Source organism: Ixodes scapularis, unplaced genomic scaffold (assembly GCF_016920785.2).
Source record: "Ixodes scapularis isolate PalLabHiFi unplaced genomic scaffold, ASM1692078v2 PGA_scaffold8__174_contigs__length_109621045, whole genome shotgun sequence".
NCBI lineage: Eukaryota > Metazoa > Arthropoda > Arachnida > Ixodida > Ixodidae > Ixodes > Ixodes scapularis.
Window position 1 is genome coordinate 107,606,660 of NW_024609883.1, and position 13,579 is coordinate 107,620,238.

At 45.3% G+C, this 13,579-nt stretch overlaps 1 protein-coding gene across 10 annotated transcripts in view; it reads left to right on the top strand.

The window, feature by feature from the left end:
- The window catches only part of LOC8034687 (calcium-dependent secretion activator), an 89,659-nt gene that overhangs the window by 15,229 nt on the left and 60,851 nt on the right, over nucleotides 1–13,579 (top strand). For 4 of the 10 annotated variants that reach the window (XM_029977362.4, XM_029977364.4, XM_040207000.3 and 1 more), the window contains exons 5-10: nucleotides 26–34; nucleotides 2,009–2,023; nucleotides 3,481–3,582; nucleotides 7,184–7,274; nucleotides 8,509–8,682; nucleotides 11,415–11,614. In XM_029977362.4, the coding sequence (XP_029833222.1) occupies nucleotides 26–34; nucleotides 2,009–2,023; nucleotides 3,481–3,582; nucleotides 7,184–7,274; nucleotides 8,509–8,682; nucleotides 11,415–11,614 (591 nt within the window). The remainder of the gene's footprint in view (nucleotides 1–25; nucleotides 35–2,008; nucleotides 2,024–3,480; nucleotides 3,583–7,183; nucleotides 7,275–8,508; nucleotides 8,683–11,414; nucleotides 11,615–13,579) is intronic. The other 6 variants (XM_040206999.3, XM_029977365.4, XM_029977368.4 and 3 more) reach the window with 2 other exon arrangements.

Sequence of the window (13,579 nt, forward strand, 5' to 3'; positions counted from 1 at the left end):
CACCTGGTCTGCATTCCCCGTACAGTCGGCAAAGGTAACGCCTGCCCTCTCTCTCTTTCGCGAGGCTTGGAAGCGTTGAATGCATGCTAGGGAACAACTGGAACCAAATTGGCTCCGAGAATGACCAGTTCCATGGGTTGCTGCCAGAGAGCTAGCACCATATTGCTTGCAAAATATTTTAAAGTTTTATTTACACATTTAATTTATATTCACATTCATCTAAGAAAAAAAAAAATCTTGGTTTTGTGGAGCATACCGTAGAATACCGCGCATCCGCCCATTCCACATTAAGTGCCCATTCTCAAATTTGTAAGATCTGAGAAAATATGCAGAGTACATTTATATGTAAAACTGATGAGAGGACAAGTACCCATCTCTCATTGTTTTCTGATTATCTCCAAAGTTTGAGTAAGCGGTTGCCCGGTATTTTACGGTAGCTCAGCATCCAAATGCTAACCAGGTACATCCATGGTTGGGAAAATAAGTTTTTAGTTTTGAACTTTCGTCATTTCTGGAGTAGGAGATATGTTTGTCTAATCGCCACATTTTTGGGCTGGTTGAGGCATTTGTGTTTGAGTGGGACTTTGTTACGGGCTTAAGCTGAGCAAGTTGGTTCGTTGTTTGTGAATGGGGCCAGCTGAACATGAAAAACACACAGAGAAAAAATTATAACACTAGCACCAGCGGTGCGAATGTTATAATTTTTTTCTCTGTGTGTTTTTTATGTTCACCTGGCCCCATTCACAAGCATGAGCGGGATTGCCTGCCGCTTATGACTGCTTACGTAGAGAAGTTTGCTGTGGCTACCGAGATCCGCGCAATGCATTGTAACGGAACAGAAAGAGTTGTGACGCAGTCGGTGACATTCAAACGCAAATATCTGAGCCAGCCTTTAATTCAATGTTTCAGTCTTAGCACGAAAAGCAGGAGTGGCGACTTTTTCGCATAACAGTCGCGACGTATAGGGTGTGTGTAGCCCATCAGGATGTAAGTGTTGTTTCTTGGTCTGCACTAGTGCACTGTGTAAATGTCAGAACACAAGGGCAATGCTAGGGAACTGTTGACAGGAGCTCTTTCCCTCTTAGCGGTAGGTGTGCTTTGGAGAGCAGATTATGCTGAGGTTAGTGAGCCATTGAGCTCTTCGAACGATTACTTTGCCTTGTGCACTGGTGCATGGCAGGAATGTGAGCAAACAATTGCTACATCTTTTTTTGGAGAATGTGTGCAACCTCTATGCGAGCGTTTCCTCTTCTTTTCTGCTCTTCATAAGGATTTTGAGCTCTGTTGCTATATTTTATGTATCTGTGCCTGCATCACCCCTAAGCTGACGGTGTGGTGGGTGCTGTACATGCTCGTTGGACCATTTATATAGTATGTCTATCTTGAGTATGGGCAGGAATGGCTGATGCCATTCCTGCCATACCCACGTGCTGATATCAGGTGATGAGAGGAAGGCGGTTAATTAATACAGTGAGCATCTAGCTCCCACAAATCCTGACAGCTATGGGTGAATGGAGTAAGCTGTTTTTTAAGTAGGCTTTTCAAATGGGTACTTCTTTAATTTGTCTATCTATAGGGTATTTTCAGTTTGTTCGTTGGAAGTGGATGTTTGTCTGTGTGTTTCTCTGTTCTCCAGAAAGGTTGCTGTGGGGCGTGTAGGGCAACTTTTAGAACTGTTCTGAACGCACTCCTTTAATTTGAAAAGGAGTGTGTTGTAAGATGTGGCTGTAAGGCTCGAGGGCAGTAAAGAAGCAGCTTGCCGAGTATAAAACTAAGAGTCAAGGTGCGAGGAACATCATTGAAATACGGCTTCACTGGGACATTTTATTCTCGCTTGTGCACCTCTTTTTTTTTATTCTTTGCTAGCAACTTTAATTGTGATGCATCTTTTCCAGGTGTATGAGACCTTTTCGTTGTTTGACTTTGCTTTTGGTGCTCTTGCTCGTGCTTTCTTTTTTACCTTTGGTTCTCATTTACGTAGCCAGGTTTTTCCCCGATTCTTTTTCAGTTTACAGTTAGCAATGTAAGTACGAGGCTTAAAGGGAGAACGCCTGCATTTTGCTTGGTGGCCCCTCTTTCTTATCTGCACACTGGGTTTCTTTTCTCGCTGCGTGGTTGCGTTGCTCCCGGTCTGGGGGGGACATCCGGGCAGCCCCCACAGCCTTTGGACCCTCCGTGGGGGGACAGAGCCGCCATCGCGTTCGACGTTTGTGGGAAGGGGGTTTAATTTTTCCTCCTAGACTGACGTTGATTTTGCGTTCGTTGCCCTGCACACCTGTTTGCCGACACTTGTTCTTCTCTCTTTTTCCATTTTTTGTCCTTTCTTTTTCTCCTCTCTCGTTTCTCTGTCGCCTTTCCCAAAACACGAACAGTCGTCGAAGGTCTTCAGTCCTGAGGCAGGTAGAACCTTTGAGATTGTTTTCTACAGCTACCACCACCCTCCCCGTCCCCACGGGGGCGTCCTTCGAGGCTGCATGGGACTGCGGAACCATGTGTGCATGTACGCACACGCGGGACAACACCTCACGGGCACAACACGTACACGCACCACACACGCATACACTCTGGACGCGCGTTTACTGATACGGTCACTGGCAGGGCGAAAACGGCAGGGAGGAACCTTGAGCGTGAGCTTTCTACGTTCGACAACGTTTCGGCGGCTTGTTCACCTTTAGCGCGGGAGGAGGGAGCGCAAGCTGGAGGCCGGGCGTTCGAAAGACTAACCCTGCCGCTCTCACCCTGTTGCTGACTATAGCTGCGGTAAGCTCGTGTCCGGCACTGGTGGACTGGGCTCGAGGAAAGTGGAGACACCGTAACGGCGGGATGGTTTTGCACGCGGGTGAACGCGGACACACGTGAATCCTACACGCGTGAAGCTTGTGGTGGCAACCTTGGCAAAACCCTTTTTTGGCATGGGAGGGAATGCGAGGCCTAAAGCGCTTGTCGTATGCTTGGCAATGATTGCATGAGGTAGTGTGCTTGCGCGACGTGGGCCTGCTGTAGAAAATGACATAGGAGTAGCCCGAGGTGCCGACGAGGCGTTATGAGCTAGAAGTAAAGTACTAGATTACGTAAAAGCACAGTTTTAATCTAATGCAGCTGGAGTATGGTATACTACATGAATGTTGGCTTAGTATGTATTATGACTCGCACAATTTTCAGCTTTTTTTGCATCGGCCGATGTAAGAGTCTATATGTTTCTCACTTCAGTCTAGCTTTAATCCTACGAGAATTTATTTTCTACTTTCAAGTAATTTTATTTGTGTAGTGACGTATAATTAACCTTAATATTATCGATCTGGTATAATGAGGAAGCCGTTGCCTAAACAGAATTAGTTTGAGCTGCCGGAAGACGGATACTTCCGAGGGCACCTTTAGAAAAGCCTCGGAGAGAATGCCTCTAGACTGGCCTTGCAAGCTCCGCCTCTTGCCCCGCCTTGCCCTCCCCCTTGCTCTGCCCCTTGCCCCTCCCCCTCGCAGCACGAGCCAGGCCGGACAGCTGCGCAATGGTCTGACCAAGTACCTGCAAGCTCCCCTCTGGATTGTGGTCTACGATGCTGTGCTGCTTGCATGCGCCGCGACGTACGCTCCGGTTTTTGTTTCCTTGGTTGTCATTGGCTGCTTCCTGTTTGGTTTGCGTCTTGTGTTGTCTCGGGCCTTTTCCCCATGTGACCAGCCACGCTTTCATTGTGCCCGCCGTCGGTAGGCTTAGGAGGGCCTAGTCTGAGGACGCGTTCTTTCAGTTCAGTTGTCAGGCTAGTTTTTTTAGCCCGAATGGATATTTCCTGCGAGTTTGACGAGCGAAAAGTGTTTTTTGTGTCCTTAATCAACGGGCAGAATACGAAGACTGTTTCATTACAAGCTGCCGCACAGGGGCCTTGCAGGTTTCACTTGCACAGCACTGTGAAAGTGCCCTATGTGAAACTGTATTGGGGAAAAGAAAGTTCATTGTTTAAAGACCTTTTGCATAAAAAAAAAATCTTTTTTGAACAAATAAAGTTTTCTGCCTAAATATTGGTCATTGACTGAGCATTCTGTGAGGTGGCACAGAATGGTTTAACTTTAAAGTACATTTAGTTTTAAACATTGCCCGTTTATCGTATGGATAACCTGCTTAAGCTTTCCTCGAGGCTTTGGTTTGTTATCTTACCATGCCCAACTTGTATTGCTCTCTATTGCTACCTGGCGGCGTGCACAATGAATTTGTGTTTAGTATATGAATGTCCTCTGAGTGCTTCTAGAAGGATGATGTAGTGCTATTGCTGCTAGCTCCATGCTTAGTAGTTGAATGGCCTGCTAATTTCGCCTACTAATTTCTATCATGTTCACTCGTAATAACAAGAATAAGCTTATAGACTTTTCCTTATGATTACTCTTTTGAGTTCAGAGCTTGCAGGTTTCTAGCTTGTTTCCTTTTTTTTTTTGTTATGATTTTTTTGTTTTGTTTCCAGCTGGAAACATCATACTAGACATTGGGGCAGTCCTTTAGTATTTTTTTTTCTGCTGCAGGGAACAGTCAAAAGGACAAAAAATTTCCAGGTGCTTCAGATTCCAGTTCCTAGCATCAAGTATTCTAAAATTATGCTGGAGTTACTCAGTTTATTTATTTTTTTATTTATACTAACCGTAAATTCAAACGTATCTCCCTATAAGTAAAAGAAAGAAAAAGATTGGTGTGCTCAGTAGGCCGGCTTTCCCGCACTGCTTCCATGCTACGTGGAGTAGTCAGCACAACAAAGCAATTTTCACAACAGCTGGTAGCATCACTGCCTCACTTTCATATAGTTCACCGCCTTGGTCTTCTGCTAACCGTTCTTGCTAGCCTGGCACAATGTGTGGCTCTTTTTGAGTCACAAATGATGATGATACTGTTTTCTTTGCACAGCGAGTACCCTCACAATGCTTTTGTGGCCGGATTTAAGACAAACTACCGACATGATCAACAAAACTCTTGCAACTTTCTTTGCATGAAAATGGTTACTTTAACTATGCCTTTATCATTCGGGCTTTTTGCATTAAGGCTACGGATATTCGTCTATTTTCTTTGTCTTTTAGCGCCATGTTTGCTCACACATAATTTGACCTGATTTTTATTTTTTTTAATAATTTCGAAAAACTATTGGAGTTTGACTAGACAAATTTAGAGTTCTTTGTCTTGCGCTCTGATGGCATTATAAAGTGCAGAAAGGTGTAATTTCAGCAAATTCAAAGAATACCTTGCATCCCATAAAAAACACATTTTTTTGTTCTGGTTTCCTGTTTGTAACAGAATGAAGTGAAATCACTGATTTTCGTTGCTGCCTGTGTTTTGGATTTATTGCCTTCAGCAAAGTGAGAGAGCAATAAAACATGCAAAGTCTCTTAGCTGAATGTCGTTGATCATTTTAAGCCTCTCAAGTCCTGATAAGTCAATGTAGTGGAGGTAAAAAACTGTTTTTAGTTATGATTATCTTCTAGTCATGTGCAAATAGTGGATTTTGAGTTTGAAGCGAATTTGAAATGAATACTAGTGTTTTTGGCCAAATATTTTCAAAACGGATATCTAAAAGTTTATCAAAGTTTTTCGCTACGGTTGCACCGTGCTTAAATGGAAATCCAGCTGAACTCATGAAGGTTCTTCACAAGCTTCCACTTGTTCGTTTAGAGGCCAAGTTTACTGTAATCAAACCATATTTATGAACTGTGCCCTCGGAAAGGAAATGACAAATTTGACAAAGTTAAACATCTAGGGATGCCCAATTATGCCTAATTGAATGGATTTACAAATCTTGCTATAGGTATGCAAATAATTTTTCTTCAATCTCAAGTTTAAAAAAAATTGTGAATGATTGGCGCAGGTTGTCTGGGCATCTCTGCCTAACATATACTCTTGCACAACATCCACAGTTTAACTGAAAATTTGACTGTAATGTAGATATAAACATTCACAAAATTTCCTTTTCTTTTCAAATATGCCAGGTGGGTCTCCACTTCGGTAGTGTGCTTTCCTTCCAAGCACACAGTTGCGCTATCCTTACTTTTCCAAGTTTTAATTGCGGCGCGTTACCCCGTTGAGTGTGCTTCTCACTGAGCACTGGTGTAATGTGGAGAAGCAACACCCATGGAGCGTGCTTTCACAGGTGTCTAATTTGCGGTGCACCCATGCTCGGTAAGAACCGCTCTCAACGGTGCTAACCCACCGCGATCAACACTTCGAAAAATATAAATATTGCAGTTCATCTCGAAGTGAGTATCAAAACAGTGTGTTGTTTGAAACTGCTATTTGAAATTTTGAATATTCACACGACACTATTGTCTTCCCTTCTTTTCTTTGCTATGGTTCATATATTAGTCGTGTCAATCAACTCTGAATAATTTTAGTTTTAAATTTTATAAATGTTTTTATATTAGGCCAGTTTATGTGTGAGCAAAATGTTATAATATTTCTGCCACATGAAGGAGCAAAGATATTTGCTAGATTTTAACATTCAGCTTCATAGAAATGTATGTTCTTAGGCCTGAGAAATCCATCGCAAGATATTAGCTAGAAAAATTTCAAGAAACGAAGGAGTGGCTCGTCATTTTAAATATAGGGGCTCATGCTTTGGAGCTCATGCTTGGGAAAACACAACTTTTTCATTTAGGCTTCTGATATCTACTAACGATAAAAGAACAAGTTGTGAGCGTTTACTTACAGACAATTTATACCCAACTTCGAGTTCTCGAAGTCAACAAATTGACGATTGTTCTAGCTACCAACTGATTCAGCTGAAAACTTGGAGAAGTTTCAGGCACTCGATTGCATGCCAGCCGCCGTTTCTACTAACCACTCTGCTGCTGTGAAGGGAAAGCTTACCTCTATTGCACACTACATGAACTGTACACTGTGCTAGCCCGGCCATACATATTCTTCCTTGTTTCCGTGTTGGGTGCGATGCGACTACAGTGGGCATAAATTTTAGCGAGGAGGCCCCGACTATGTTTTACTGGACCTCGCTTGCGATGAGTCAGCTATGCCCGAGCGCCTGGCAGTTGTTGCAAGAGGCATTGGCGGCAGCAACAGCGGCCGCGTCTTCAGGGAATGGCGTGCGCCTTTAGCTGCCTGTCATGGCCGCAATGCTCGTGCCGCTTGGTCGTGGGAGGGTGGGACCAGTCTGCGGGTGAGCCAGCGGTTGAGGCTGATTTCCGATTGGTCTCCATGCAGGAGCCAGGCCTCTCTGTCTAAGGAAGGTCTCTCTGAGGACACCGAGACGACCTTGTCTAAACTGGACATCGTCTTGTCCTTCACACTGGAGGTGAGTCTGCCTGCTCACCTCTGAGGCAGAGAATTTGATATGTCAGCATGGCAGACGCTGGGACACTGTGCTTCATCTCTTACTCTTTAGGTTAGGTTGCATTATAGTAGGTTAGAGATAGTATGAAGTAGGGTAGGGTAGGGTAGGGTAAAGTAAGGTAAAATTTGGTAGGATAAGGCAAGGTAAGGTAAGGTAGGATAGGATAGGATAGGATAGGATAGGATAGGATAGGATAGTATACGATAATAGGGAGAGGAGAATTAAGGTAGGGTGGGGCAAGGTAGGGTAAGGTAAGAGGGTGGGGTATAGGGTGGGGTGAGCAGGGTAAGGTACGGCGGAGCAGAGTCGTGCATACAGAAAGTTTGGTCCATGGGCGGCGCGGAGAGAGCCGGCCGTGCACCAGACTTGGAAAGTGGGCTTGACGTGCTCTCTTGGCCAACCAGAAGCCTAAAAGAATCCCCTAGCGGTGGTAGCGAGAAACTGTTTTAGTCAAAGGTGTATGTTGGTATATGGTTTTAATAAGCGCGTAAGAGTGAAGTGTAGTAACCCTTCATGGTTGAAAATGAGGTGCACGTGATGTTTCAATCATGATCATACAGAAAGATGCAAGAAACAAATGCGCCGCTCAACTCTGTTTTGCTCGGGCAGAGTGTGACCGCTCGTACGGCAGATTCCCGACCCCTCGGCGCTTGGCGTACGGATTATGTCGATCGTTCTGCTAGTTGCACTCTTCCACCATGATTTTGGATGACCATGATTGAAGCATCACGTGCACCATAATCTCAGTCACAGAGAGTTACCCGACGCACTTATTAAACTCATTTCTCGCGACCACCGCCAGGGTATTATTTCTGGCTTCTTGTTGGCCACATTCGAATTTGCGAAGACGCCCTGGAACATGCCCAGCCCGCTTTCGGCCAATGGCGCCTCCTCATTTATCTCCTATACTTCTCAACGAATGGCCAAACTCCCTACATATACGGCTCTGGGGTAAAGTAGGATAGGGTAGGAGAGGTAGGTTATCTTGAGTTCAAAGCCTTGGTTTGTTGATGTTAATAATAATAATAATGATATTTATTCAACTCAGAAAAAGTTGACACCGCTCAAGGCGAGGAGCCCATACCAGGAAATCTGTGGTGCCGCAGTTACATGAGTGACAAAAGAAAAAGCATATATACAAAAGAATCGGGCGTGCTTTGCCCACCTGAATGGAGAGGGGAATGTGATACCGCAGGTGGTTGTGATGGAGGTGAAGGGGCTCAAGTCGCTGGCACCGAACCGCATCGTCTACTGCACCATGGAAGTGGAAGGCGGAGAGAAGTTGCAGACGGACCACGCCGAGGCCTCCAAGCCCATGTGGGACACCCAGGGGGACTTCTCCACGGCTCAGCCCCTGCCTTTGGTCAAGGTGGGTTTTCCACAGCCCCTCCTTTGCGCCGCTTTGGCTCTTCAGAGGCTGGGCCACACATTGGCGTTTGAGTGTGCTCAACTGCATTGGAACTGCTCGTAACTGCTTATGACAAAAGAACACGCTGGCACCATCTATCAAGCAGCCTTGGAGCACTTCCGATATGCGTATAACTAAACTGAAGGTTTTGCCATATTTGTGAGTTTGAAGCTATGGACTATTAATAAGGAGTGATCTCTTTTGACATGGTCAGAATTGCTTGAAGCAGACAGTGAAAGAATGATGCGTAAAATATGCATAGATCGAAAGTGTTCCAGACCTACCCGATAGGTGACGCCAGCGTCTCTTCTCGTAAGCTGTTACGACTTGTTGCAACACGATTAATCATACTCAAATGCAAATGTATGAACCAGCTTTAATTAGGCATCTCTAATGCACCCAGTCGCTTCCGCTGGGGGAGAATATGAAGCTCTCTGATTGGCCGCCTGCTCGTAGCTGAGTCGAACTGTCTCCGTGAGCCAATCGTAAGGCTGCTGAGACCTCGTTGAGTTCACATTGTGACCTCTTGCAGCTGCAGCCTACTATGTGTCCCCCCTCCCAAAAAATTTGTTTTTCTTGTTGCAAAAATAAATGACGCATCGCCGAACGCACAGCCTCTGCCCAAGTGTATCACTAGCGGTCCGTACCGGATGCCTAAGTTTCAGAACCAAACGTTATTTCAATAAATACCGGGTGTCTCAAATAGCGGCCAGGCTGTTTAAATCGACCGCAAAATTCGGTTTCTTAACCTTGAGGGTAAACATGTTCGGCAGATATCTGCCTGGTTGGGTGAATTTAAATGTAAAGAATAAAGAAATACGCCAACCAAAAAGTCGAAAAATTGTCCCAACGTTTCGAAACAGTTCGTTTCTTCCTCAGGGGCGACTAAACGGGATAATAGCTTCTTTGTCTTTCTTTGAACTGGCTATCTCTTCTTCTTCATTGTCGATTGCTGGTTGTCTTCGTTTCGCCTGCGCCGTCTTGATTGTATCTCGTAACCCATGAACATATAAACTGGGTAAGGTGCCTAGAGACCTATTGATGTTATTTGCGGTGTTTTGAATATGCCAGGATTCTATCAGCTGTCTTCTGCGTAGGTTCGTCTCAGTACCCAGAATGCTTGCATCTTCAAATCCGATACGGTGGTCATTAACTTCACAGTGCTCCGCCAGAGCACTGTGTTCGCGGTCGAAGTTGCGTACATCATTTTTGTGTTGACGGAGCCGTTCTTGGAAGTTTTTAGTTTCTCCAATGTAGGAGGCGGGGCACTGGGTGCAGGATATTTGGTAAATTACACCCTGGGCCCTTTCCTTGGGTGGACGACTTTTTGGCCGAGGTAGAAAACGCCCGAGTGTGGTCACAGGTTTATGGGCCACGGTGACGTGTTCTTTTGCAAAAATCCTGGATAGTGTTTCACTTATCCCTTTTGTGTAGGGTATGCTGATGCGTGCAATCGGTTTAGGACGTGCAGTCCCAGTAGGTTGCCCGTCTCGGCGACTGCGGTTTAGACGGTGAGTGATCTGGCGAATGAAGTTACCTGTGTATCCATTATTTTTTAGATCACGGGTGATCGCTTGCTCCTCTTTCCTTTTGTCTGTTGCAGATGAACATATATTCTTTGCCCTCATCAGAAGTGTCGAAACTACCGACGCTTTGTGACTTAGCGGGTGGTTTGAATCAAATTGGAGGTATCGTCCCGTGTGCGTAGGCTTCCTATACACTGTAAAATTCAGTGCCTCACCCTGTCTTTTGATTAGCACGTCAAGGAAAGGTAAACAGCCGTGCATTTCGTGCTCCACCGTGAATTGGATGGCTGGTTCAATGGAGTTCAAGTGAGCCAGGAAGTTGTCCACTTCTGACGCTTGCATGATACAGAAGCAGTCGTCGACGTACCGCAGGAATATTTGGGGCTTGGGGTTGAATGATTGTAGCGCCTTGCGCTCAATCGCTTCCATTGCCAGGTTGGCCATTGTGACTGAGATGGAAGCGCCCATTGCCGTTCCGCTGGTCTGTTGGTAGAACTCCCCCTTGAAGGTGAAGTAGGTGTTCGAGAGACAAAACTCAAGTAGGCGACAATGAAGAAAGAAAAAGGCCTAACTCCTATGGAAATGCAGCGAAGCCACCGGTCTTCAATCAATGGGGTGCTCTATTGTTTGGAGACCGGCGACTTCACTGCGCTTCCATAGGAGTTTTAACCCTTTTTCTTTTTTTACTTTTTCCTCAGGTAAGTTTGCTCTTTGTAAATTTTATAGAAAAGATGCACCACCTGTGGGCAACGCTGCACAAAATTGTAGCACGATAGGTTAAGAAACCGAATTTTGCGGTCTGCTTGAGACACCTGGTTGTTAGTTACAAGTGATTTTCTGAAAATTTCAACGAGAAAATGGGGCTCGTTTTCAGTAACTGGTGCCATTCAGTGCCATATGTGTTCGAGGGCTCTGTTGGTCGCCATTTTTTCATTAAAATTTTCAGAAAATCATTTATAACTTTTGAAAAAAATAATGGTTCTAAAACTTTGACATGTGGTTCGAACCGCAAGCGCTACATTTGGGTGAACGAGATTCAGCGTTGCACGGTTCATTTTTGCGGTAAAAAAAACCCGTAAACTTGGGGGGGGGGGGCGGGGGCACTTTGTACATGAGTGTCTGATGCGAAAAGAAACATTGATTGATTGATTGATGAATGGGCGGCAGGTGAAGCTGTACACGGAGAGCCCGGGGTTGCTGAGTCTGGACGACAAGGAGCTGGGCAAGGTGCTGCTCCGGCCGAGTCCGCTCAGCTCCAAGGCTCCCGAGTGGTTCCGCATGGTGGTACCCAAGAACGCTCCCGATCAGGACCTGCGGATCAAGATCGTCGTCCGCATGGACAAGCCACAGAACATGAAGCACTGCGGGTGAGCTTCAATCCCCTTCACACTCTCACGAATGGAAAATGGTGAACGAATGGAAAACTGGAAATAAATGTTTGTAATTGAGGCAAACTCGGACTTAGAAACGAAAAGAGAAAGGTACCAAGCACCTTGCGTCAGCAATTGAGGGGCTACAGGAAGGTTCCAAGCCAGGACACTTGATGGCAGCTGAGAATGGGGTGGACCTCTCCAGGAGAGAATACAGAATTAGAAAAAGAAAGGTCCGGGCCGTGGGAGGTTCGAACCTCGTTCCTCCGTGTAGCAGCCGCGGGCGTTGCCAACTTTGCCACGTGCGTGGCGATACGGAAAAGTAACGACATCCTTCGAAGAGTGACGCTTGCGGTCCTGGGACGATCACTATGGCGGGCGAATGAGGGAAACCGAGTTTGTACACGGGTCACGTGACGTCAATTTTCCCGCTAAATTTAGCTGGGAAACCGAATTGGTGTTTGGATCAAATGGCGTCAATTTCCCCGCTAAACTTAGCAAAAAATGCATAGACAGACGAACAGACAAAAATTTGGAGTTGGGGGTGGGTTCGGCTAAAAACTGGAAAAGCGCCTGGAAAATACGTGGTGACGAGAAAGGTGCTTTTTCAGTTAAACATGTACCAACTAGCCCCCCTAGCCATTTTGCTCAGCTAAAAAGCATTTAAAAGGTGTGTGTGCTGGAGATAAAGGGAGGTGCTATCTATCTTTTTAATTCAGGGTACTTAAGCCTCCCTCCCTGTCACTTTGATGCTTATAATGGAAAGGCACCCAGAGTTTCAGGTCTACACAAAATAAAGTTGTACATAAAGAATTCTTCCTGTGAAGCCGTTTTTTGTTTTTTCAAGCTTGACAGATTCAATTTGAGATTTTTTTGGTTTTTCCCTTTGATCGTGATAAAACCGGCTCGGGGATTACTTTTTGGGGATTATTGGCCCGTACCGAAAGAACGGAACCTTAGTCGCACTTTAGATCATTAGGCTTTAGGCATGGGCGAATCCAGGATTTTGGGTCCGAATCGAATTCAAAGCGAGTAGTGATTTTGGTTGAATACTTTCGAAGAGAATAGTTTAAGTAGTACAAGCAAAAAATACCAGAAGATATTTTTAAATTATAGCTTTATATTTGCCCTTACTTGGTATTAGATATACTTTAATTGTTAATTTCAAGTGTATTGAGTTTGGTAGCATGAAATGGTCGAAACAGTAGGAAGCTTGCGCCACCTGGCCATAAATCCAAGCCAGAGTAAGTGAAACCCGTTTATATCGAACGCGCAAAAAAAGTCTACCAGCTCGATATAGCGGGTAATTCGATATGAAAGCTTTGATGAATTTGACTCAAAAATCCACTTTCTGCTAAAATATTACTCAATCAAGTAGCCTTGCATCTTCTGCTGCTTTTTCTTCATTGCCTCCGCGATAACGATATTTTTCTACGCTATCGACGGATTCCAAAATTCTGAGGCCGCTGCCTTCTATATTCGCGCATTGGCGCCGAACTATGCCGAGATCACGGAGCACGTCCAACGGGGGCACCTTCTCCTGCAGAGCGCCGTTTTGCTCTGGAAGTTGGCTTTCCCCTGAAACAGGTTGCTGCATTATGGGAAGCCAGCTAGCAAAGCAAACTGTTTTTTTTTTTTTTTTCTCTGGGCGGCCGCGTCAATTTGGAAGAAAAAATAATATTCTCTTTTGCGGACGGAGCGGGGAAAGGGAGCACGGAGCACCCTATCTCCGCAAAAGATATATTTTATTTTCTTCCAAGCTGTCGACGCGGCCGCCCCCCCCAAAAAAAGTCAGCGTGCTCTGCAAGCTGGCTTTCCCCCAATGCGGCCGCTCGCATTGGGGGAAAGCCAGCTTGCAGAGCAAAACGACGCTCTTGGCAGTTCGATATGTCGGTAGCGGCTGCTATTTTTGTTCGATGCAACCATAGTTTTTGCTATATATTATCACTGTAAGATTACTGT